The sequence below is a fragment of the Oryx dammah genome, unplaced genomic scaffold (genome assembly GCF_014754425.2).
Source record: "Oryx dammah isolate SB20612 unplaced genomic scaffold, SCBI_Odam_1.1 HiC_scaffold_15, whole genome shotgun sequence".
NCBI classification, from domain to species: Eukaryota; Metazoa; Chordata; class Mammalia; order Artiodactyla; family Bovidae; genus Oryx; species Oryx dammah.
In genome coordinates, this window is record NW_024070199.1 from 42,926,231 (window position 1) to 42,951,848 (window position 25,618).

General features: G+C 50.3%; 1 protein-coding gene and 1 long non-coding RNA gene across 5 annotated transcripts; one reads left to right on the forward strand and one right to left on the reverse strand.

The window, feature by feature from the left end:
* Nucleotides 1-12,181: 12,181 nt before the first annotated feature.
* Nucleotides 12,182-14,204, reverse strand: LOC120874740. 2 transcript variants are annotated; one of them, XR_005723691.1, is made up of 3 exons: nucleotides 14,140-14,204; nucleotides 13,357-13,495; nucleotides 12,182-12,755 (listed from the first exon to the last, which is right to left on the reverse strand). It is a non-coding gene; the product is annotated as an uncharacterized LOC120874740 (long non-coding RNA). The 2 variants fall into 2 exon arrangements; XR_005723690.1 differs by having other exon boundaries at nucleotides 12,208-12,994.
* A 141-nt stretch (nucleotides 14,205-14,345) lies between these two features.
* PELI3 (pellino E3 ubiquitin protein ligase family member 3) lies at nucleotides 14,346-24,951 on the forward strand. Of its 3 annotated transcripts, XM_040256376.1 has the most exons (8): nucleotides 14,434-14,516; nucleotides 15,665-15,817; nucleotides 16,324-16,395; nucleotides 18,783-18,912; nucleotides 19,745-19,846; nucleotides 20,795-20,989; nucleotides 21,307-21,495; nucleotides 23,145-24,951. In XM_040256376.1, exons 2-8 carry the CDS (start codon nucleotides 15,666-15,668, stop codon nucleotides 23,712-23,714), a joined length of 1,410 nt encoding a protein of 469 aa, XP_040112310.1. In that variant the 5' UTR covers nucleotides 14,434-14,516; nucleotide 15,665; the 3' UTR covers nucleotides 23,715-24,951. The 3 variants fall into 3 exon arrangements, with proteins under 3 accessions (XP_040112308.1, XP_040112309.1, XP_040112310.1); XM_040256374.1 differs by lacking the exon at nucleotides 16,324-16,395 and having other exon boundaries at nucleotides 14,346-14,516; XM_040256375.1 differs by lacking the exons at nucleotides 16,324-16,395; nucleotides 21,307-21,495 and having other exon boundaries at nucleotides 14,406-14,516.
* The last annotated feature ends 667 nt before the right edge of the window (nucleotides 24,952-25,618 follow it).

The following is a 25,618-nucleotide window of genomic DNA, read 5'->3' on the forward strand; positions in this document are numbered from 1 at the left end:
TGCTAACGCTAACAAGCGGGTACTCTCTGCCCTCTTCTGATGCCTAGTCAGAAGCTTTCTCTATCTCCTTTATACTTTAATAAAACTTTATTACACACACACACACAAAAATAAAATAAAATAAACAACTAAAATTATTTAAATAAATAAATTATTTTTTAAATAGATAAATAAAATTATTTTTAAAATAAATAAATAAAATTATTTTAAAAAATAAATAAATAAACTGGGAGCAATCTTGGGACTTCTCTGGTGGTCCAGTGGTTAAAAATCCACCTTCCAGTGCAGGGGGCAATCCTTGGTCTGGGAGCTAAGATTCCCACGTGCCATGCAGCAACTAAGCCCAATGTTGCACCTGGAGAGCTGCATGCCACAGCAAAGACCCAGTCCTGTGGGAACAGGAATCTAAACTGGTGGGGTCTCACTATCTCAAGGTAGACAGAATGGAGTTAAATTGTAGGATACCCAATTTAACTAAATTTAACACCCAATTAAATTTAAGTTTCTGCCAGGGGGTTAGAATGGATTGAGTGTGAGTAAAGAAGAAACGCCCCTTCATAGATAGATCACAGCCTCGTCGTGATGAAGGGGCTTGCGAACTCAGTGAAGCTCTGAGCCATACCGTGCATGGCCACCCGGGATGGATGCATTACAGTGGAGGGTTCTGACAAGATGTGGTTCACTGCGGGAGGAATGGCAAACCACTCCAATATTCTGGCCACGAGAACCCCATAAACAGTATGAATGGACAGAAAGATATGACACCAGAACATGAGCTTCCCAGGTCGGAAGGTGTCCAGTATGCTACTGGGGAAGAGCAGAGAAATCCTCCAGAAAGAATGAGGTGGCTGGACCAAAGAGGAAAAAATGCTCAGTTGTGGATGCGTCTGGCGGTGAAAGAAAAGTCTGATGCTATAAAGAACAATATTGTGTAGGAACCTGGAATGTTAGGTCCATGAATCAAGGTAAATTGGAAGTGGTCAAATAGGAGATGTCAAGAGTGAACATCAACATTTTAGGAATTAGCGAGCTAAAATGGATAGGCATGGGCTAATTTAAGTCAGATGACCATTCTATCTACTACTGTGGGCAAAAATCTCTTAGAAAAAATGGAGTAGTCCTCATAGTCAACAAGAGTCCAAAATGCAGTACTTGGGTGCAGTCTCAAAAACAACAGAATGATCTTGGTTCATTTCCAAAGCAAACCATTCAACATCACAGTAATGCGAGTCTATGCCCAAATCACTGATGTTGCAGAAGCTGAAGTTGACCAGCTCTATGAAGACCTATGAGACGTTCGAGAGCTAACACCAAAAACAAGATGGTTTAAAAAAAAAGAAAGAAAGAAAATCCTTTTCCTCAGGGGACTGGAATGCAAAAGTAGGAACTCAAAGGATACCTGGAGTAACTGAAAAATTTGGCCTTGGAGTACAAAATAAAGTAGGGCAAAGGCTAAGAGTTTTGTCAAGAGAACACACTGGTCAGAGCAAACACCCTCTTCCAACAACACAAGAGACCACTTTACATGTGGACATCACAATATTGTCACTACTGAAATCAGATTGATTATATTCTTTGCAGCTGAAGATAGAGACACTTTATACAGTCAGCAAAAACAAGACCTGGAGCTGACTATGGCTCAGATCTTGAACTCCTTATTGCAAAATTCAGGCTTAAATTGAAGTAGGGAAAACCACTAGGCCATTCAGGTATGACCTAAATCAAATCCCTTATGATTTGATTGGAAAAGTGGAGTTGATGAATAGATTCCAGAGATTAGATCTGGTAGACAGAGTGCCTATAGAACTGTGGGCAGAGGTCTGTAACATTGTACAGGATTCAGTGACCAAACCCATCCCAAAGAAAAAGAAATGCAAGAAGTCCAAGTGTTTGTCTGAGGAGGCTTTACAAATAGTTGAGAAAAGAAGAGAAGCAAAAAGCAAGGGAGAAAGGGAAAATACACCCAACCGAATGCAGAGTTCCAAAGAATAGCAAGGAGATATAAGAAAGCCTTCTTATGAGAGCAATGCAAATAGAGAAAAGCAATAGAATGGAAAAGACTAGCGATCACTTCAAGAAAATTGGAGATATCAAAGGAATATTTCATGCAAAGTGCAAGTTGCTCAGTTGTGTCCGACTCTTTGCGACCCCATGGACTATACAGTCCATGGAATTCTCCAGGCCAGAATACTGGAGTGGGTAGCCATTCCCTTCTCCAGGGGGTCTTCCCAACCCAGGGATCACACCCAGGTCTCCCACATTGCAGGCGGATTCTTTACCAGCTGAGCCACAGGGGAAAGAGCAGAAATGGTAAGCACCTAACAGAAGCAGAAGAGATTAAGAAGAATCTGCAAGAAAATACACAGAAGAACTATATCAAAAAAGTCCTAATGACCTGGATAACCATGATGGTGTAATCACTCACCTACTGCCAGACATGAGAGTGTGAAGTCACCTAGGGCTTAGGAAGCATTACTGCAAACAAAGCTACTGGAGGTGATGGAATTCCAGCTGAGCTATTTAAAATGCTAAAAGATGATGCTATTAAATTGCACTCAATATGTCAGCAAATTTTGAAAACTCAGCATTGGCCACAGGACTGGAAAAGGTCAGTTTTCATTCCAATCCTAAAGAAGGGCAGTGCCAAAGAATGTTCAAGCTACTGAACAACTGCACTCTTAGCTAGTAAGGTTATGCTCAAAATCCTCCAAGCTAGACTTCAGTAGTACATGAATCAAGAACTTTCAGATGTAGAAGCTGGATTTAGTAAAGATGGAGGAACAAGAGATCCATTGGATCACAGAAAAAGCAAGAGAATTTCAGAGAAACATCTACTTTTGCTTCACTGACTACACTGAAGCCTTTGACTGTATGGATCACAACAAACTGGAAAATTCCTAAAAAGAAAGGAATACCAGACCACTTCACCTCCTCCTGTGAAACCTGTATGCAGTCAAGAAGCAAGAACTGGACATGTAACTATGGACTGGTTCAAAAATGGGAAAGGAGTGTGTCAAGGCTGTATACTGTCGCCCTGGTTATTTAACTTCTGTGCAGAATGTGTGTGCTAAGTCACTTCAGTCATGTCCAACTCTTTCTGACCCTATGGACTGTAGCCTGCTGGGCTCCTTTGTCCATGGGATTCTCCAGGCAAGAGTACTGGAGTGGGTTGCTCTGCCCTCCTCCAGGGGATCTTCCTGACCCAGAGATCAAATCCATATCTCTTAACATCTCTTGTATTGGTAGGTGGGTTCTTTACCACTGGTGACACCTGAGAAGCCCTCTATGCAGTGTACATCATGTGAAATGCCAGGCTGGATGCATCACAAACTGGAATCAAGATTGCAGGGAGAAATATCAACAACCTCAGATATGCAGAAAATACCACTCTAATGGCAGAAAGTGAAGAGGAACTAAAGAGCCTCTTGATGAGGGTGAAAAGAGGAGTGAAAAGCTGGCTTAAAATTCAACATTGAAAAAACTAGATCAGGTCATCCAGCCCCATCACTTCATAGCAAATAGAAGGGGGGAAAGTAGGAGCAGTGACAGATTTTATTTTCTTTGGCTCCAAAATCACTGCGGACAGTGACTACAGCCATGAAATTAAAAGACACTTGCTCCTTGGAAGGAAAGCTATGACAAACCTAAACAGCGTATTAAAAAACAAAGGCAACACTTTGCTGACCAAGATCTGTATAGTCGAAGCTATGGTTTTTCCAGCAGTCACTTACGGATGTGCTAGCTGGACCGTAAAGAAGGCTGTGTGCTGTGTGCTTAGTCGCTTAGTCATGTTTGACTCTTGATGACCCCATGGACTGTAGCCCACCAGCCTCCTTTGCCCATGGGGCTTCTCCAGGCCAGAATACTGGAGGGGGTTGCCATGCTCTCCTCCAGAGGATTTTCCCAACCTAGGATTCTCCAGGCAAGAATAGGGGAGTGGGTTGCCATGCCCCCCTCCAGGGGATCTTTCCAACCTATAGGTCTCCCTATAGGTCGAACCCAGGTCTCCCGCATTTCAGGCAGATTCTTTACCAGCTGAATCACCAGGGAAGCCCAAAGAAGGCTGAACACTGAACTGATGCTTTCAAACTGTGGTGCTGGAGAAGACTCTTGAGAGTCCCTTGGACTGCAAGGAGATCAAACCAGTCAATCCTAAAGGAAATCAGCCCTGAATATTCATTGGAAGGACTGATGCTAAAGCTGAAGCTCCAATACTTTGGCCACCTGATGCGAAGAGCTGACTCACTGGAAAAGACCTTGATGAAGCAAACGATTGAGGGCGTGAGGAGAAGAGGGTGACAGAGGATGAGATGGATAGATAGTGTCATTGACTCAATGGACATGAATTTGAGAAAACTCTGGGAGATAGCGAAGGACAGGGAAGCCTGGCGTGCTGCAGTCCATGGAGTCACAAAGAGTCAGACACGACTAATTGACTAAACAATAACAGCAAAGAAGAAACGCAGGAAGAAATTTACTTTATACTCATCCTCAAACTCACCAAGCCTACTCCTGACTCAGGGCTTCACACACACTATTACTTCTCCTTGGAAGGCTTTTCCCCAAACTTGCTTTTTTATCCTTCTGACCTCAAGTTCAGTGCTACTTCCTCAAAGAGGCCATCCCTAACTCTCCTAGCCATTAAAATACTATTGAGGAGGAGTATTTAAGTACATGGAAATACACATGATATAATGTTAATTACTCAAAGCAGATGCCATATTGTGTATATAAGGTGTAATTATAATTGTGCTTGTGTGTTTATGCGTGTGTGTGTACACTTAGAAGAAAGAGTGGAAGGGAAATACATACAAACAGTGACAGAGGTTGTGGGTAGTACATTTGAGGATGATTTTTTTCTTATTTCAATTTTTCTGTATGTAAAAATGTCCTGCCTCAGATGTGTAACACTTCCATCATCAGAAGCCTCTCAGTAGCTCCCCATCACCCAGAAGGTAAAAATCTAATTTTTCAGTTTTGCTTCCTAAGGGTTGATAGACCTTAAGTTGAAACCACCCTCCTGGCCCTTTGCCCCTCCCCTCCCCACTTCACCACACCTAACTGCTGTTTATAGTGCACACATTTAGGTCCAGTCCATTCTCTGAAAATGCACCCCTGCCCCAATGCATGTGAAAGCATTCACCTCAAGACTGGGACTTGAACGCACATGCTAAGACTCAAACCCAGCCACAACCCAGTTTGGGACTAACGCACGTGGCCAGGACTTGAACCCAGCTAAAACCCACTGTCTTCCAACTAAGGTCACACATCTGGTTTCAGGACCTGCTGAAACTCGGATTCTTGTAGTCTCGTCTCAGAAAGAACTCAGTAAGAGACAAAGTGATAGGCAAGAAGTAGATTTATTTAGAGAGAAACACACTCCACAGGTAGAGTGTGGGCCATCACAGAGGCTGAGCGCAGCCTTGAAATGCGGTGTGGTTAGTTTTTATCAGCCGGGGACAGGGAAGCCAGGCGTGCTGCAGTCCATGGGGTCACAAAGAGTCGGACACGATTTAGCGAATGAACAGCAACAACTTCATAGGCTAATGAGTGGGAGGATTATTCCAGCTATTTTGGGGAAGGGGCAGAAGTTTCCAGGAGCTGGGCTACTGCTCCCTTTTGGTCTTTGATGGTTGGCCTTGGAACTGTCGTGGCACCTGCGGGTGTCTCGTTTAGCTTGCTGGCGTGCTGTTGTTGCCGCTATTGTGTTACAAAGAGCATATTCTGAGGATCAAGGTCTAGTCAGAGTTGACTTGTCTGCCATCTTGGACCCGTTTGACTCTGATCAGTTTGTGTTATGTCCTCTTGACTGAACGGCTATGTCATTCTTTCAGATATCGTGCCCTGCCCCTCCCGCTTCCGTTTCACATGGGGTTGGAGCCAGCTATTGCAGGAAAAAGGTGGGATGTGAGAGGATGGTCACATCCCAGGTCTCAGACAAGTCCCTGAGATGGGCCACCAAATGTAGGCTCTTGGCTTTGCATGGGAAAGAACTCAAGAATGAGTCTTAGCAAAGTGACAGCAGGTTTATTTAGAGACATATACATTCCATACACAGAATGTGGCCCATCTCAGAAAGTGAGAGCAGTCCTGGGAGAAATACAGAGTGTGGGGCCATCTCAGAAGGCCAGAGACCCTGAAATATGGGAGTGGTTAGACCTTGGTTTGATCCCTGGGTCAGGGAGATCCCTTGGAGAAGGGAATGGCATCCCTTCTCCAAGTATTCTTGCCTAGAGAATTCCATGGACAGACCATGGGGTCACAAAGAGTTGGACACAACTGAGCGACTAACACACTTTAGATTTTATGGGCTGGGTGATTTCATAGGCTAATGAGGGGGAGGATTATTCCAACTTTTCTGGAGAAGGGGCAGAGAGTTATAGGAATTGGGTCACCACCCACTTTTTGTCCTTTTACAGTCAACCTTGGGACTGTCATGGCACCTGCAGGTGTGTCATTTAGTATTCTGATGTGTTACAATGAGACTCTACTGATGCTCAAGGTCTAGTGGAAGTCAACTCATCTGCCATCTTGGACCTAGTTGGCTCTAACCAGTTTATGCTGTGTCCTCAGTGGTTGTCATTCTTTCAACTGTTGTGCTCTGCCTGCTTCCTGTCCCACAGCAACCATTTTTATATGACATGATTCTGCCTATTTGTACTTGACTGGCTAGGTGCAAGCATCTCCCCCAAGCTGGGTCAAAGTTTCTCTCCCTGTAATCTTTTATTAAAAGTCAGAAATCCTGGGGAATTCCCTGGCAGTCCAGTAGTTAGAACTCCATGCTTTTACTGCCAGGGACAGGGGTTCAATCCTTGATCAGGGAGCTAAGATCCTGCATGTTGTAGCTAAACAAAAAAAAAAAAAAAAAGAAAAGAAATTCCATTCTCAGTCTGTACTGGCTTCTTGACGGGAGAGGATATCAAAACTTGGGAGATGCAGCGTAGCCACTTCCTACCTCAGGCCACATATGTTGGTTTGCGGGGAGAAGTGATGTCAACATACAGAGAGGTAGAGAGACAAGAAATGGGGAGAGATAATTCCCTCTGGGCTACTCAGGAAGGACTGCATTCAGGTTTCTAGCGATGTAGGTCCAAGTTCTTTTTTTTCTTATTTATGTATTTTTAAAAATTTATTGACTTAAAAAAAATTTATTGACTTTTTAAAATTAGAGGATAATTGCTTTACAATATTGGGTTAGTTGCTGCTATATAACAATGTGAATCAGCTATATACATACATATATCCCCTTCCTCTGGAGCCTCCCTCTGGAGCCTCCCTCCCCCACACACCCCCACCACACACACCCAGGGTTCTTAATTTCAAGCACATAAGCCAATTCTGGACACTCTAAGCAGAAAGAAAACTTATGAAGGATACTGAGTAACTAACTCAGAGAGTCTCCAGGCTGTGCAGGGAACTAGGCGCTGCAGCCAGGCAAGTAGGAACACACTGAAAATCATGCCACAAAACTGTCCTGAAAAGGCTGAACTGCCCCCATCGTGCGCAGCATCTCACCACTGGCACCACGGACAGAGGGCTGCAGACTCTGCAGTTGGAGCTACTTTGAAACTGGACCTAGCCACTGTCTCCACCACATCCGCTTCTTTAGGAAACAGCATCTGATTCAGTCAGAAGCAGGCCTTTCTGACCAGAAGAATCTAAAACATGTGTCTGCACTCATGGAGTCGCAGAGCTGGACACGACTGAGTGACCGAGCACACACACATGTAAGTAAAATATTCACAACCTAAGAGGAGCTTCCCTGGTGGCTCAGAGGGTAAAGCGTCTGCCTGCAGTGCAGGAGACCTGGGTTTGATCCCTGGGTCAGGAAGACCCCCTGGAGAAGGAAATGGCAACCCACTCCAGTACTCTTGCCTGGAAAATCCCATGGACAGAGAAGTCTGGTAGATTACAGTCCACGGGATCGCAAAGAGTCGGACACGACTGAGCGACTTCACTTTCACTAGGATGGAAGAGGCAGTTCTTATATCCAGTGGCAAAGCAGTTACCAATTATCCCGCAGTGTTTCTTGAGACTTGGGTAACTGCCCACTGAGGGTGAAGCTTTGGCATAGCAAAACCAGTTTTCCATGATTCTTCAACTCTACAACAGAGAAAGGCTGTCTCTGAATCTCTGTTCCAAGTTCCGAACAGGCAAGATGTGATTGGCCCAGCCTGGGTCAGGTTGGCATCCTTACTCCCTTTAGCTATGGCCAGGGAATGATGTCACAGAGACAAGAATGATTGCTGGTGATGCACCACTGGGGATTAGGGAGAAGCAGCTTCACTGGTGTGACCGAAAGCAAGTACTTAATAACACTGTTGATCAGTGGGTAGATGATCGAATCAAGCTATCAAGACTTGAAGTCCTAGGGGCCCTTCGTAGCCCCTCTCCTGGTTTTTGCTTCTCTGTGTGCACTCGCTCTCACTGGCTTTCTCAGCTCCCTGGGTTCCTCTTCGCTTATTCTGGCCACAGTCTCACCAGTCTCCTCCACATCCTGACCTTTCAGCTAGAACTACTCCTTACCCATTCACATTGCAGAGTGTGGAGGTTTGATCGAACCAGCTCATCTTATTTGAAATGCTTTTATTGTAAAATATGATAAACACACCAAAAGTTCACACAATATAAACGTACAGCTTAAGAAGCATTATAAAGCAAGCACTTGGGTGAGTGCTACTCTGTCAAGAAACCAAACAGCACCCTGGACAGCGCCCCAGAGCACCCGCTAGGCTCCTTCCAGGTTAAAACCTCTGCCTAATTTTCATGCCCTTAACTTCCTCACCTTTCTTTAGTTTTGCCACCAAAATAAGCATCCTGAACTGATATGGCTTGGTTTGAACTATTTTTAAGATTTACATCAATACAATTATAGAGTATGAATTCTGATACTTAGTTTCTTTTGCTCCTTGTCATATTTGTTTTGTTCTAGCTGGTTCTTTTTAAGGAAAAGCTGTATTGAGATACGGGCCATCCCCAGTGGCTCAGTGGTGAAGAACCTGCCTGTCAATACCTGAGATGCAGGGGATGCAGGAAGGTCCCCTGGAGGAGGAAATGGCAACCTGCTCCAGTATTCTTGCCTGAAAAATCCCATGGATGGAGGAATCTGGCAGGCTACAGTCCAGGGGTCACAAAGAGTCAGATATGGCTGAGCACAAAGCATATATTGAGATATAATAATTCACATATCATAAATTCACCCATTAAAATGTGCAGTTAGTGGTTTTGGTATATTCACAGATACATGTAACCATCACCATAGCAATTTTGGAACATTTTCATTACCATAAAGAGAAACTCATGCACTTTAGCTATCACTATTCTGCCATCTCTCCCTAGCTGCTGCTGCTGCTAAGTCACTTCAGTTGTGTCTGACTCTGTATGACCCCATAGACGGCAGCCCTCCAGGCTCTCCCGTCCCTGGGATTCTCCAGGCAAGAACACTGGCCCTCCCTAGCTAAGTAATCACAAATCCACTTTCTGCCTCTATATATTCTTCTATTCTGACATTTCTTATAAGTGAAATCATACAAGATGTGGTCATCTGTGACTGACTTCTTTCACTTAGCGTATTATTTTCAAGATTGTAGCATGTATCTGTACTTTGTTCCTTTTTATGGCTGAATAATATTCCACTGTGTAGATATACATTTTGTTTATCCATTCAACAACTGAACATTTGAGATGTCCACATTTTGGCTATTATAAATAATGCTGCCATAGACATTTGTGTACAAGTTTTTGTGTAGACATATGTTTTCATTTCTCTTGGGTCTTCCCCTAGGAGTGGAATTGCAGGGTCACATGGCAACATCGTTTAACTGTTGGAGGCAGCGCTGGACTGTTTTCCTAAGTGGCTACACCATTTTACCCTCCTACTATTAGTATGCAAGGGTGTCACGAGGGTGTCAATTTCCCCACATCCTGACAATATCTGCCTGTGTTTTTTTTTTCCTTGTTTGTGACATCCATTCCTGTTTCTTTGCATGATTTACAATTTCTTGATGGAAACTGAAGATTTAAAATACTACATTGTGGCAACTTGGCACTTGCCCCACCCCAACAGCTTGTTATTGTTATTTGCTTGCTTGATGACTGAGTGGATTATTTTTCTAAAATACTTATTTATTTGGCTATACTAGGTCTTAGTTGTGGCTTAGATGTGGGATCTAGTTCCCTGACCAGGGATCAGACCTGGCCCCTTGCATTAGGAGTGTGGAGTCCTAGCCACTGGACTGCCAGGGAAGCCCCTGTGTGGATTATTTTGGTGACTCCACCCCACCCTACCCCTTCCCTCTGCCTGGGTTTAAAGCCTCTGTCCTTAATTGTCAGGGAGGAGCCTTGTGTACCTCCACCTGCAGTCACCTGGGAAGACAGTGATTTGGGTTGGGCTCTCCTGGACTGACACTTTCCCTGACCACAGCCACCTATTAAACTCCACTCATTGACAGCTAGTTCTCTACTGTTTTCAACAATGTCCTAGAACATAAATTGTTCCACAAACTGATCCAATCAAATTTGGACAGTGAAGGAATAGGGTTTGGATGCCTAAGTCTATTTGAGGGGCCTATCGTTTTCCTAGTACCACCCTCTTACCTACAATGAGACCTCAGAGGCAGAGCCCAGCATCTTAGCTCTTCCTTATCCTCTTCTCTCCAAATCTTTCCGGCCAGAAAGAGTTTGTTGTTGGTTGGCTTGTTTATTTGTTTTCAACATGCTTTCTTCACTAGAGGCACAAATATTCTTCAAAACTATGCCTATGTCTGGGTACTTGAACCCAAGAGCTGAAGAACTGCAGAGGACTTCCCTGATGGTTTGGTGGCTAAGACTCTGTGTTCTCAATGCAGGGGTCCTAGGTGCAATCCTTGGTTAGGGAACTAGATCCCTTAAGCCATTTTAGTTGCCTGCTTAAACTAAGACCTAGCAGAGCCAAACAAAACTTTTTTAAGAAAAAATACAGGCTGTATTTTTCTCTTTTCTTTGTCCCCTTATAAAAAGCAGTAGGGTCAAGATCTAGATTGAAGAGAGAAGGGAGGGGCTGGAAAGATTTTCAAAACAATACTATCAATTTTTATCCCACTTCAGGTAGGTACTATATTTATTTCCATTTTATAAATACAGGAAGTGAGGCATAGAGAGATTAAGAAGCTGGAGTTCTTAGCACAGAGCCTAGGACTTAGAGCCAGAAGCCATGGCTGGGACTTGAGAATCTATGTCTGTTTGTGGCGTTCCAACTCACCCTTCCTCTGCCCATCCTGGAAAATGCAATGTTGCATTCAGGCCCATCCCATGATTCCAGAGGTCCCTCCTGGTCTGGCTGTGCCCACCATACAACTCCCAGCCCAGTGCTTGACCACAGGAAAAATCTCTGCCTCTTGGGACAAAGCCTTTGAACCTCTCTTAGCCCTTCCTGCCATCTGGTGTCAGGTGGTAGCACGGGAGCTCTGGTCAAACCTCAGTTCCACACCTGTCTGGCTCGGTGACCTGGCTGTATCATAATTCAGTACATGTTCACAGAGGGCCTGCTTTGGCAGGGAATGTACTGGAAGCTGGGAGTGCAAAGGGGAGTAAGACTGTCCCATTGTCGCCATGGCCTATTGCAGATATGTGTACCTGGTATGCAGGTAGGGAAGCAGGGATGGGAGCAATCCTGTGGTGCAGGATTTGTACGACCTGCTGCCAGGAGCCCAGCAGTCCAGCCTGCTCAGGGACTTTCTTTGATTAGTGGGTGCTTTCGTCCTCAAAGGGTGTGCTGTCAGCTGCTTTCTTGTTTCATCTGGCTGCTGGAGCCCGAGAACAGTTGGCAAAGCAGTTGGTATCTTAGACTATTTTTAGATGGAGGAGTTAGTGGGGTGTGTGGATGTGGTAAAACCCAGGAGGAGTCTTTAAGATTGGCAGCTTCATAAACAAGTTGGGGGAGGGAGAGGAAGTGTGCTCCTCCACAGTGTGTGGGCCAACTTTCACTTGTTTTTCTTGATGTGGGGGGGTCAAAGAATGCCTCCTCTGTGCAGCTTTCCTTGATTTTTTCAATAAAACATGCACTCTAAAGATGCAAATTAAAGGTCCACCCTCTGGGCTTCCCCTAACTCTTGGTTATTGTTTTGCCCAAAGTTTTACTTTAGTTTTAGGTTTGAGGGATTTTTTTTTTTTTTTCACAAAAGAAACCACTTATTACACACTAAACAATTTCAATATTTAATAGAGGATTATTTTACTTAATTTCAGTATACAGTCATTAAAAGAAAAGAAATAGAAACAATGGAGAGAAGCAATAGCATATACATTACCAAGCTGGGCCAACAACCCACACCCAGACTTCAATTGCACTGGGAAGTCGCTTGTTAACAGGAATCTGGAGTCCCAGTTGAGAAAGGATCCAGGGCGGTGTGTCCACTCCACAGGTGAGACTTCAAACTGCAGTTTGGGGGCTCCTGCTTATCATCCCAGGCCACAAAGTAACATCATCATCAGTTTGCGCACAAAAATGAAGCTCTCGTTTCACTTTAACAATGCTGTTTCACCAATGGTAGGATTTCATTAGACCCTGGAGGGTGTTGGCCAGATTTCCAGGGGCTTAAAAAATTCCAAGACCCACTCCCTTTCTTATCTAAAGCTCACCTGACTTCCTGTGTTTGCAGGCAGGCACAGAATCTAGGCAGTGTCTAAGCAGGTAAGAAGCAGGTCATGATGCTGAAAGCTCAGCTTCTGTGAACACCAGTGCAGAATCAAATCTCAGAAAGAGAGTTTTGGGTGAACTAGAAAAGGATAGCTTTATTGCTTTGCCAGGCAAAGGGGGACAGAGCAGGCTACCACCCTCCAAACCAAGTGACAAGTTTTACAGTAAAAGAGGGTGTGATCAGCTCTTGGACATTCTTCTGGTGGGTTGGTGGTGAGGTAAGTAGGCGTCAGCATTGTTAACCTTCAGGTTTAACTGGTCTATGGTCTACTCATTTGTAGGGAGCATACCATAACTTCTCAGAGAGTGTTTCGGTATCTGCAAAATAGCTCAAAGATATTGTTGTTCGTATCCTTTGATGAGGAAACCTGCCCCAAGGCTGCTATTGATTGCTTGTTTCTCCTTGGTTTCACATCCCTTCACTTCCCTAATCAACAATTGCTTGAATCTGCCATTGGAACTCAGGAAAAGTCTGGAGGCTGAATAAATGCTGTTCCCTATAATCAAAGCAATGGGAGGCACAAAGGCCTTGTGCCCAGAAGCCCCAAAGGCCCTGCATGGTATCAGTCAGAGGCCTGTTCTCCTGCTTCTGAAGCCTGAGCAAGACTTCCTCCATTTTAATTTCCCTAACAGTTACAGTTCCAAACAGGCCAAGAGATAATGAGCTGTAGGGATCTTACCTGATGCATTTCTGGGTCTCTCCTGCTCTGTACCTCTGAGTGCCCTCTTGCCATCCTGTGGTCCCGAGTCATAGCAACAAGGTATATAGAAGCTATGAGTCCAGACTGGAGTCACACAGCTGAAATCCACTTTTGATCCCTTTCAGGGAAAATAACCATGACCAAGTCAGATGCCTAAATCTCTTGTTTTCTCATCTGCAAAATGGGTGATTACAGTGCCTGTCTCCCAAGAATCAAAGGGCTTATTTTGTTCAAAGCACAGCCCATAGCACCTGCCACAGCCTAACAGATGAGATCTCTTGCCAAGCCCAGGCCCGGAGGGGTCTCCATCCCGTTTGCGGCATCTCCGGTGGTGTGCGCAAGCTGGCGGGCGGGCGGGAGGCATTCTTGGACGCCGGAGGGAGCCCAGAGCCAGCCGGCAGTCGCCCAGAAAGTAGTCCAGCTGGGCTGGAAGACAGATCAAACGCAGCGGCTTTCCTCTGCCTCCCTTCTGATGCACATCCGTACCTCTGTCTCCTCTAGGATTTCCATTCTCTCTCTCCTTCCCGCCCCAGCCTCTCTCCTCTAATTCCGCAGTTTCCTCAACTGGAAGGCGGGGTCTCGGGCAGGAGGTGCAGAGTCCCTGGCCTAAGCAGCGGAAAGGGGCCTCCAGCCCAGGGGAGCAAGGTGCTAGACTGCGATGAGGGAGGGGGCGCCAGGGTCTCAAAGAGAACCCGGGAGTCTCCAGAAACAAGGGCGGGGTCTGGGGAACCCGAACTGGAGAAGGGGGCCTCAAAGACCTACCTGAGAGTCCCAGCTCACGCGAAGTTGCCAGAGAGCGTTCCTAAAGCAGAGTGGTGGGCGTGGCTTCAAGGGACCAGGCGGCGGGGCTCAGTAAGGGGCGTGGTCTCCTGAGAAAGGGCGGGGCTCCGCCGACTGGGGCAGAGCTTCGCCGCAAGAGGAGGAGTCTAGAGGGGCGGGGCTTCCGCGGGGCGGGGCATAAAGACAGGGGGCGGAGCGTGGCTGTTTGCGCTCGTACCCCTCCCCGGCCCCGGGTGTCCCCGTGACAAGGCAGCGCGGAGCCGCCGCCGGCCGGGCCCATCCCGCCGCAGCGGCCCCTGGGCCGAGCAAGGGCGAGGAGCAGAGGGAGCAGCGCCAAGCGAGGGCCAGAGCGCGGCCAGGTGAGCCCGCCGAGGCGGAGGGGGCGGGGGCTTCGCCGGGCGGGCCCCAACAGACGCTGGGGGCGTGTTTGAGTGTCAGGGTGGCGGGGGGTACTCGGTCCGAGGGCGGGCGCCTGTGGCTGTTTGCGCTATCGCGCCTGCTGTCGCGAGTCTAGGGTGGGCTCTGCACCCGTCCGGGCACCGCTCGCGGGGCTCCGGTTGTGCGGGACTGTGTGCGTGCGCGCGCGTGTTTGTGTGGAGGGGCCGCCGGTTGTGTCTGCGTATGTCGCTAGGCTGTCATTGTGCCCGCCCCGGGCGCGGGGTGCCGGCCTGCCCCGGCGCAGTCCTTCCTGCGCGGGGATGTTTTCCAAACAGGCTTCCTGCGGAGACGGGCTCTGCTGCAGCCCAAGCGGGAGGGGGGAGCGCCGCCCCCACAGGCCTCCAGAGACCTGAGCGGCCCGGGGACTGCAGACTGACACCTGAGGGAGGGAGAGGGGCGCACCCGGGAGGGGTCCAGAGCCGAGTCCGCAGGGTGAGGGCAAGATGGGGAGACTGAGGCAGGTGAATGGAGAGGTAGAGGTGGCCAGACAGGCGGAGGTGGGGAAGAGGGTGGGTAGAGAGGTGGCGAAAAGGACAGCGGCAGGGACAGAGAGTCATTGAGAAAACAGATAGACAGATAGAGGCCTAGACCAGCAAAGGGGCAGAAAGATTAAGATGGATAGGTAGATTCCAAAAACCTGACAGAAGGGTTCCTCAGAGGTCCTGGGGCTGAGAGCCAAACCCAGGAACTGAATGTAAGATGAGCAGTAGGGGCCCCCAACTCCTGGGGTGCTTTTCTTCCAACCATATCCCAGACAGAGGTCCTGCCAAAAAGAAGCTTCTGGCCACCCCAAGTTGAGCCATCCCTCTGGCTCTGCCAAATATTCTGACCCTCTGATTGGGCAGCTCCTCTCTCTTGGTTCCACCCCATCCATCTCCCTTCCCTGGTATCCCAGCAACGCTGACAGTTTAGGGGAGGCAGAGGTGAAGTGGTTGCCATAGCAACAGAGTGGGTGAAAGGTCACTCTGGTCTTAGCCTAGGTGGCCTGCAGCAGGCTGGAGCTGGCATTGAGGGGGGGTTTGGGGTAGGAGGCTGCAAAGCTCTTTTTCTCTTCTCCCACTCTGCCCAGAATGGTGCTGGAAGGAAACCCTGAAGTGGGGTCTCCCCGAACCTCAGACCTTCAGCACCCGGGGAACCAGGGCTCTTGCGTGCTCTCTTCTCCCGGTGAAGATGCACAGCCAGGGGAGGAGCCCATCAAGTATGGCGAACTGATCGTTCTGGGGTGAGCCTCCCTGGTCTGAGGGGGTGGGACACCAGGCACCCCACAGGACAGCCAGACCAAGGGTCCCAGCTCTCCCCATTTACAGCCTTCTGCTGTTCATCCCTCCTCACCTTCCCAGCTGAGAGACAAATTTGACCAAGCCACTTCAATTCACAATTGGTATTTTATCTTCCCATTTTTCATAAATTACGGAGACAACCCTGCCCATCTAAGTTTCTGAACAGAAAAAAGCACCAGCTGCCTTTTATAAAATTCCTCGTGTGTGTAGTAGTCTGAGATGAACTCTGGTTCTCCAGCAAAAGTGTTAGGTTCAAATCCTGCCTCTGTAAGTTGCTTAACTTCCCTGTGCCTCCATTTCCCCCACTTACCAATAGAGATGATGATAATAATACCTCAGCGGGTTGTTGAAAGGAACGACTAAGGTGATTTCTCACACCAAGTGTTCTGGGAGGCAGGCCTGTGCCAAGCCCTTTCATGGACATTATTTCATTTCAATCTTCACAAAGATGCTGTGAGGAAGGAGGTGAGGAAACCAAGGCTCAGAGAGGGGAAGTGGCTGGCCCAAGGGCACACAGCTGGTAAGTGGCAGGGCTGGGATTTGGACCCAGGTCTTTCTTACTGAGGTTTAGTGCACTTTCACTAAGTGGCAGCTGACCCTCGTGCTACAGATGAGGAAAGTGCGGCCAGGAGAGAGGAAGCAACGTGAGCTGGTGGCTGAGTAGACCTTATCCGTTCCTGGTCTTCGCCTGACCAGGATGCTTGCCCCACGCACAGATCCCTCTCCTTCCTCCCTTCTGGACTTCCTTTTGGCCTCTCTCTCTGCCCTGAAGAGAGTATCTGATAAACTATATTATCACTGTGATGACTATTTAAAAATAATAATGGCTACTGTTTGTTGACATGTACATGCCATGTGCTTTTATTTTTTAGTAATAATAATCATAGATAACATTTATCGAGGGCGTATTAAATATATGCCAAACTGTGCCAAGAATCCTAAAATGCTTTATCTCATTTAGCTCTCATAATGAACTTGTGAGGTAGATCCTGAAAAAATTAGCCCCATTTTACAGAGGTTAGAGGGCTTCCCAGGTGGCACTAGTGGTAAAGAACCCGCCTGCCAATGCGGGAGACATAAGAGATGCGGGTCCGATCCCTGGGTCGGGAAGATCTCCTGGAGGAGGGCGTGACAACCCACTCCAGTATTCTTGCCTGGAGAATCCCAGGGACAGAGGCGCCTGGCAAGCTGCAGTCCACAGGGTCACACAGAGTCGAACATGACTGAGGTGACAGCATGCACAGAGGTTTTCTGATAAGCAGAAGAGCCCGGATTTAAGTCAGGTCCGTCTGAACCCTCAGCCCGTGTCCTGAACTGCCCTAACCCCCATATGTGGGAAGAGCTTACAAGCGCAAAAGTGATGCCCCTCTCAGGGGTGCTTGCATTAGGAAAGCAACCACTTGGGAAGTCCCTGGCGGTCCAGTGGTTAGGACTCCACGATTTCACTGCTGAGGGCCCAGGGTTTGATCCTTGGTTGGAGAACTAAGATCGTACAAGTCACGTGGCACTGCCCGCTCCCCACCCCCACCCCCAAAGAAAGCAACTGCTTCATGTCCCAAGGGAGAGCTGGAATCACACCTGGGAATGAGGCCACTGATGAGGGAGAGCTCAGACCTAAGGCGACAGGCCCTCTTGAGAGCCATCTGTTCTCCACGGAGCAGTGAAGCCCCACGCCAGCTGGACATCACAGCCACCCGGAGAGCACATTGAAAATTACCCACTGACAAGTGCATCCCAAACCTACAGAATCAGAATCTCCCTCTGTGGGTCCAGAGAAGATTCTGATTCAAGTGGTCCTTGGCTGTATTTGGCAGCTATTCATCCTTGTCACTTCTTGCTGCCAAACCTGCTGTGGCTCCCCAGTGCTTATGGAATAAAGTTCAGAATGCCCTTCCTGGTGTTCAGGGCCCTCCCACCAAGTTCAATTTCCCCGACTGCACTCTCCCACCTAAGTCATCACTCAAACCCTGCCTGCCACAGGGCCTTTGCTCAGGGTAAGGGTAAGCCCTCCTTACTGAGAATCTTCTGCAAAAGAGCCTGAAGTCAGACAGATGAGAGGTCAAATCTAGACTTTTCCCACTTCCTAGCCTGGGACCTCAGGCAAGTCATTTTACCTCCCTGAGCCCCAATTTGCCTCATTCATAAAATGAGAAGAAAGGTAGAAAGATACTTGCCTGGCAGGACATCATACAGATTCCATTAGGTAATTAATAATGTGAAGTGCCAGGAACACAGGAGTCTCCAGTTCATGGCAGCGATCAAGGTTATGACTCACCCGATCTTTGCCTTCTACAATCTGGACAAGGCTGGAAAGGAAGAAATTTGATGTGTATGGATATGTAGAGATAGTGGCTTTGTGGGTCTATTTTTCTTTCTTCCTTTCTGGTTTCCAGTAGTACTTGTGATCTAATAAATGACAGTTTGCTAAAGGTGACTCTTTTCTAGTTCTTCAAGGCCTGGTATAGGTGTCCCCTCTCTTCGAAGCCTGCTCCTGGGGTCAGAATTCCTTTCTCCTGTCTCTAGGCCTGGGACACACTTGGCTTGTGCCTGGGTCAGGGCAGGTGGCATCCAGGTTCCTCAAACAACTTAGGGCACAGGACTAACCTGTGGTATGTCACCTGTACCACCCCAGCACTAGTGCCTGACCAGGCATGGTCCAGGAGTCCAGAAAACACTGGTTAATTGAATGAAAACCCTTTTGAAGATCTTCTGACCACCACCCCCGCCCCACCTCACTTCTCCAAGGGACCGATTTGATAGAATAGGGTCTTCTAGCTGGTAGTTCTAGGGCTTGTTTATTAAGGCAGGACCTGCCCAGAAGTTGGTGGTTCCTCCTAGTCTCTCAGGGCCCTCACCTGCTGTTGCTCTCTGCCTGCAACCTTTTCTTCTTAACCCCCTCATCCACAGCTACAATGGGTGTCTGGCAAGTGGGGACAAGGGCCGCCGCCGAAGCCGCCTGGCACTGAGTCGCCGGCCACACGCCAATGGAGTGAAGCCAGACGTCATTCACCACATCTCAACGCCGCTCGTCTCCAAGGCAAGCAGCTTGTCCTAGCAGACCCGAGTGCAGTTTTCCCAGTGCTACCTGCCCACAGCCCCGCCAGAGCAGGGGAACCCACGTGTCTTCCCTCACGACCCTGGGAAACCAAGCATGGGGCTGGTGCTAGACTCCTCGCAGTTACGTCGTAGCTTGCAAAGTATTTCCTGGACCACTAGATCCCATCCCTTGGGGAGAAGTGGTCAACATCAGTTGAGGCGGCCAAGGCTCTGGGAGGGGACGTGACAAGCACACCACGATGACAAAGGCAAACCCTTTGGCGTCAGAGGTTTGGCATTGTAATTTGGGCTCTGCTGTTTCCAGTCATTTGACATCTGACCCATTTCTTCTCTTCTCTGAGATGCAGTTCCTTCAACAGTAAAATGGGAATGATAACCATGCCTCCTTTGGGAAGCTGTAGGGATAAATAGGGGCTCTTCCAATGGCTCAGTGGTAAAGAGTCTGCCAGCAATGCAGGAGACACAGAAGAGGCAGGTTCGATCCCTGGGTTGGGAAGATCCCCTGGAGAAGGAAATGGCAACCTACTCCAGTATTCTTGCCTGGGAAATCCCATGGACAGAGGAGCCTGGCGGTCTACGGTTCATGGGGTCGCGAAGAGTCGGGGACATGACTGAGCGATGACCGTGCACACGGGGATCAAATAAGCTAACCTGTGTCAAGGGCTGGCTGCAGAGGTTCGCCCTCTGTAAGCGGTGGAACCGCCCCTTCCTTGGGAGTGGCTGCTGGATGTCAGGCTCCAGCTTCTGTCACAGAAGCTCACGCTTCTCCTGGCTCCATCCCCGGAGAAATGACTTCTCCTTTCTGTCCCCAGGCACTGAGCAACCGTGGCCAGCACAGCATCTCCTACACACTGTCCCGGAGCCACTCGGTCATAGTCGAGTACACTCACGACGGTGACACGGATATGTTCCAGGTAGGCTCAGGGGCCCCCGCAAGCCTGCTGGCCGCTGGGCCGCCAGCCTGGACGCTCAGCTCTGCAGGTGTCCCGGGGGCAGGCTGGCGGACCGAAGGCCGGGGGGCAGGTGCTTGGAGTCCTCCGTGCAGCGGACCACTCTTCAGACGAGGAAGCAGGAGGGAGGGCTGTTGACTTCCCACTCACACAGCAAGTCAGTGGCTGGATCAAGATTCACACCCAAGCCTGGACTCCCAGGCTATGGGAGATGTACAGTTTAGGGGTTCAGAGTGTGGTGTGAGAGTCCTACTGCTTGGCCTCTGCTCCCAGTTCTGTCAGTTAGTAGCTGGACGACTTTGGGCAAGAGTCCCTTAACCTCTCTGGGCCTTGGTTTCCTCATCTGTAAAGTGGGGCTCATTACAGTCCCACCGCATGGCATCACTGGGAAGGTTAACTGAGATCTGCACACGAACTGCTTAACATGATATATAGTAAATACTTACTCCAAATTCAGTATTTTCTACTACTTGAGCCTTCCCAGACTCAGTTACCCTTTCACTGTATCTGCAAATCAACTAGTTTTTTTTTTTTTAATTATTTATTTGGATGTGCCAGGTCTTAGTTGCAGCATGAGGGATCAAATTCCCTGACCAGGGATCAAAGCCAGGCCTCTTGCACTGGGGAGCGTGGAGGACTGGACCACTTAGCCGCTGGACCACCAGGGAAATCCTGCAGATCAGCTAGTTTTTTAATTGAGTGGGGCGGTTCCCAGAACTGGGGGGGAGACAGAGAAAGAGAAACCCAAACACCAGTGATTGGATGTGGACGCCTGGGGAACTGGGGTGGCGTTATCTCCCTATCGTTTGGTCACCCTGCCCACAGAACAGCTTCCGGGAGCCCTGGGGTGGGAAGCCCTTGGCGCTGACCTCTGCACACACCATTCCTGTGCTTGCCTCCCCTCCCTCACAGATTGGCCGCTCCACGGAGAACATGATTGACTTCGTGGTGACAGACACGTCCCCCGGGGGAGGGGCTGCCGAGGGCCCCTCTGCCCAGAGCACCATCTCCCGCTATGCCTGCCGCATCCTCTGTGACCGCCGGCCACCCTATACCGCCCGCATCTATGCCGCTGGCTTCGATGCCTCCAGCAACATCTTCCTTGGAGTGAGTGAGCACCCCCAGGCAGGGACCAGCGCTGCATCTGAGAGTGAGCCCAGGGGTAGGCTGGGGAGGGGCAGCTTCCAGGGGTGATGACCAGCCTGCAGTAATCATAACCACAACCTGTGCGGGGATCAGCACCCCTACTTAACAGATGAGCAAAGTGAGGCTCAGGGAGTTCAAATGATGCCCAAGGTCATACAGTGCCAGTTTCAGTCCTCTCTGGGCCACCTCTGGGCTCCAGGGTAGAGGGGCAGCACTCCTGGCTCGAGGCCTGCTGGGGGCCACTCAGGGATGTGATCTGATCCCACGTGTGGTCCCAGGAGCGGGCAGCCAAATGGCGGACCCCCGACGGGCTGATGGACGGCTTAACCACCAACGGGGTCCTGGTGATGCACCCAGCAGGCGGCTTCTCTGAGGACTCAGCCCCGGGTGTCTGGCGGGAGATCTCGGTCTGTGGGAATGTGTATACTCTGAGGGACAGCCGCTCGGCACAGCAGCGGGGGAAGCTGGTAGGTGGCCTGTCCACCCTCCTCCCCATACCCTCGTCCTTCCCGGGGCCCTCCCGATCTGCCCTGCCCCCTGCCCAAGCCAGGAGGTGATCTCCAGTCCTGCTGCATGGGGCAGCCCCCAACAGGCTCCATGTGGGGGCACACCCATTTGCCCCACAGAGGGGACCAGATCAGCATCTCCAGGTATAGCCCACATACTGCCAGAGGTCCACGGAGTGATGTGAAGTAGCACGCACAGCACCTGGTACAGCTCCACACGCTTCTGAGGATGTCAGCAGCTGAAACTCACAGTCTCTTATGAGGGTGACACTTGGCCCGTTAGTGAGCAGTTTATAGCCTGAAGTGTTGGTGGTTTTTAACGTGTCTGTCACGTTGAGGCAAGTTTAGCTTTATTCTTTCCCAGCAGAAAAGGGCCTTGGGGTAGTGCTAACACAGGTGATGGGGAACCTAATGTTGGGAGCTGGGAGAGTCCTAGAGAGAGATGGGGCTTGCCCAACGTCACATGGCCACGATCCTCAAAGGGGCCACATAGAGGTTTTCCTAGGTGTGAGCACGTGGGGCAAGGAGATGCCGAGCCTCGAGGAAAAGCATGGCTTATCTTCCCAGGGCCTCAGTTCCACTGGGAGATCTGGGGAAACGTTATTTTGTAAAATTAGGCTTGTGAGCCTCTCACTGGTACCTGCTACTGAGCACCTACTAGGTCCCAGGCACTGTTCCAAGTTCTCGCACTGATTCATGAGACCCACTTGCTACACAGGGAAGTAAAACCCACCTTGAGGACAAGGAAATTAAGACCCAGAGAGGATACGTTACTTGACCAGAGACACAGAGATAGTAAACACTGAGGCCAGAATTCATGCCCAGACTATCTAGCGCTAGAGTCCTTGCCTTTAACCTCAGCCCTTAGGCTTTGGGCTAAGTCCCTGGTGTTTTGGACACAGGAGATTCTGGTCTCTGCCATTAGGGAAGATGAGCTTGAGAAAATGTTTTAGAAAACTTCCATTTTGGTCCAGGCCTTGTTTTTGGCCAGTATGTGGCATGTGGGATCTTAGTTCCCCGATCAGGGCTCGAACACCCTTCAAGGGAAGCACAGAGTCTTAACCACTGGGCCACCAGGAAAGACCCAGTCCAGAGTCCAGGCTTTCTGATTTGACAGATGAAGTGACCAAGGCGCAGGTTCCAATGAGAGTAAGGCATGGTGCCTGCCTGGGATTATTTTTTTCTGGCCTTGCTGCCTGGCTTGGAAGATAAGATCAAATCTTAGAAGATTTAGAAGAATCAGGGATTGAACCTACGCCTGCAGCAGTGGAAGTGCAGAGCCCTAACCACTGAAAGCCCCTGCTAGTTTTGGGGGTTTTGGCTTTTGGGGGATGGTGCTTCCCCAGGACCACTTTTCCTGCTGGCCCGTGGGGCTTCTCAGCCTCCTCTGGTCCTCTGCCCCAGCCCTTCCCCTCCTCTGCCCCAGGCCACCCCCTCCTGTGCCCCAGCCCTTCCCCTTCTCTGCCCCAGCTAGCCCCACAGGGGTCCAGGGTGCTCCCTCCAGGGAGGTTCAGGGGAATGGATGGGTGGCTTGACTGGGATGATGGCGGCCGGATGGCTGGGGGTTCAGGAGCCCCTTGGGCACGAAGGCCCCTCTGCTGCCCCTGCAGGTGGAAAACGAGTCCAACGTGTTGCAGGACGGCTCCCTCATCGACCTGTGCGGGGCCACGCTGCTGTGGCGCACACCGGCCGGGCTGCTGCGGGCGCCCACGCTGAAGCAGCTGGAGGCCCAGCGGCAGGAGGCGAACGCGGCGCGGCCCCAGTGTCCGGTGGGCCTCAGCACCCTGGCCTTCCCCAGCCCAGCGCGCGGCCGCACGGCACCCGACAAGCAGCAGCCCTGGGTGTACGTCCGCTGCGGCCATGTCCACGGCTACCACGGCTGGGGCTGCCGGCGAGAGCGGGGCCCGCAGGAGCGCGAGTGTCCCCTCTGCCGCCTCGTGGGGCCCTACGTGCCCCTGTGGCTCGGCCAGGAGGCCGGCCTCTGCCTGGACCCCGGGCCGCCCAGCCACGCCTTTGCACCCTGCGGCCACGTCTGCTCTGAGAAGACTGCCCGCTACTGGGCTCAGACGCCACTGCCCCATGGCACCCACGCGTTCCACGCCGCCTGCCCCTTTTGTGGGGCCTGGCTCACGGGCGAGCATGGCTGCGTCCGCCTCATTTTCCAGGGGCCGCTGGACTAGGCTCCCCCGGGCCCCTTGCTGCCGCGCCTGCCTGCCCGCCTGGGTCCCCCACCTCCAGGGAGCTCTGCATGTGAGACCCTACCTGCTGGCTCATCGCCACGCCAGATGGACGCGATGGGTGGGCGGTGCCCTTCCCCTCCTAACTTGGGCTCCAGAGGGGGTCCCTGGACCCCCACCCCGGACAGAATGATGAGGCTCTCAGCACCAGCTCTGTCCTGGGCTTTGGAGGGAGGCCCAGCCCTATTACCCCGGCCCTTCTAGGGGCATCCCCCATCATGCCGCCTACACTGTGCCCCTGGGGGAATGAAGAGGCCATAGGTCCCTGACCCCCAGCTTAGGCTGGCTGTGCCCTGAGCCTGCCAACCCAGTTCTAGATAATCACCCCGCCACTGCTGCCCTGGGTTCCCCTATAAACCTGCTGCTCAGCTGCCCTCACAAATCCGCGTGTCCCGCATGCGTGCAGTGCCTCCAGCCCCCGAGTGAGTGCTGGGTGGGCGGCAGGCTGGGACCGACATCTGCGGATACCCACTGGGGACTAGACTCCTTGCCAAGTGTTATCTGGGGACACAGACCTGGTTCCCTGCCTGGTTCCCTCCCCAGTAACTGAACGACAGACCAATTACTGAACGACAGCATGGCTTCCTGTGTGCTAGGATCAGAGAGTCATCAGGAGTTGTGAAGCTGGTCTCACGGGTGGCTAGAAAAGTGAGAAGTGAGACAGACTTCACTGGAGGGGCTAAGGGCTCTGCCTTGGTGGCCTGCTGGGAATCCCTATAGGAAACGGGGTGCTTTAGGCAGAAAGGGGGCTCAGGACAGGCTCAGGTTAAGTATGCAGGGAACTGGGTGAGGGGTTCAGAGCGGCTGAAGCAGGGGCAGCAGGGGACAGAAGAAGCTGGGACAAGAGGCTGGGGCCGTGCTGACAGGGAAGATGCTGGATGGAGGTTTGGATCCTCACTTCTGGACAGTTGGGTCGAGGAGAGGGAGAGGACTCGTGGTCCAGAGTGTGGCTGTGACACAAGGGCTACTATCAACCGAATGCCCACTGCGTGCCCCGCACTGCGCTAATGGTAATAGTAACTATTCATTGAGCACTCCCCAGTCACCAGGCTCTGCTGCTCAGAGGTTTTATTTAATCCTCACAGGAACCTAGGGAAGGATGTTAACAGAGATGTTAAGGATGTGTTACCATTTCTGTTTTCAGGGAGATTAAAGAACATGGTCCAAGTCACACAGTTTAGAAAGTGGTCAAGTCAGATTCTAATCCACAGCTTTCTGCCTGGCCTCAGAGCCTGCCCTCTCCTCTGTGCCACTGGGCAGCTCTCCTCGGATGGGGTGGGAGGAGTTGGGAGGGCAGCCCAGGTAAGGGGAACATTGTGGGCCAAGGTGTGGCAGGGAAAACGCTTGACGACCAATGAGCTGGGTATGGAGGGAGCAGAAACGAATGAAGGGTGGGAATGTTGGGCTGGCGTCTGGTGGGCCTTTGTTGCCATGGAGACCAAATCTGAACTGGATCCCTATTCATCCTGGCTAAGTGTCACCTCCTCCTGAGAGCCCAGGCAAGCTTGGGGTGCTACTGCGGTTGCCCCAGACCTTTCCTGGGACAAGAAAGCTGGAAAAATTAGGTAGATGGAGGTTCTAGAAATATAAAATTCTGAAAAAGAGCCCCTGAGTACCAACTCGACCTGGACATCATCCCTAATAGAAGGCAGAGCCTTAGATATTCCAAGGGGAGGGACCTGCCCCCTTCCACACAGCTGGTTGGAGCCACAGATATCAGACCTGGGGCTGTTGAGAGGACAGAGGGCATTTGCTGGTGGTGAGCTGAGGATGAGATCAGATTCTTGCTTCACACTGCCACAGCGGGGGAGCCCCAATGAGGATTCTGGGGTGAACATGGGAGCATT

Excerpts from the sequence above, each read along its gene's own strand:
- PELI3 (XM_040256376.1), top strand. The coding sequence starts at position 15,666 with ATGGTGCTGGAAGGAAACCCTGAAGTGGGGTCTCCCCGAACCTCAGAC. Across the intron at positions 15,818-16,323 it reads GGCGAACTGATCGTTCTGGG|ATGCTGTGAGGAAGGAGGTG; the intron begins GTGAGCCTCCCT and ends ATCTTCACAAAG. Across the intron at positions 20,990-21,306 it reads CCAGCAACATCTTCCTTGGA|GAGCGGGCAGCCAAATGGCG; the intron begins GTGAGTGAGCAC and ends GTGTGGTCCCAG.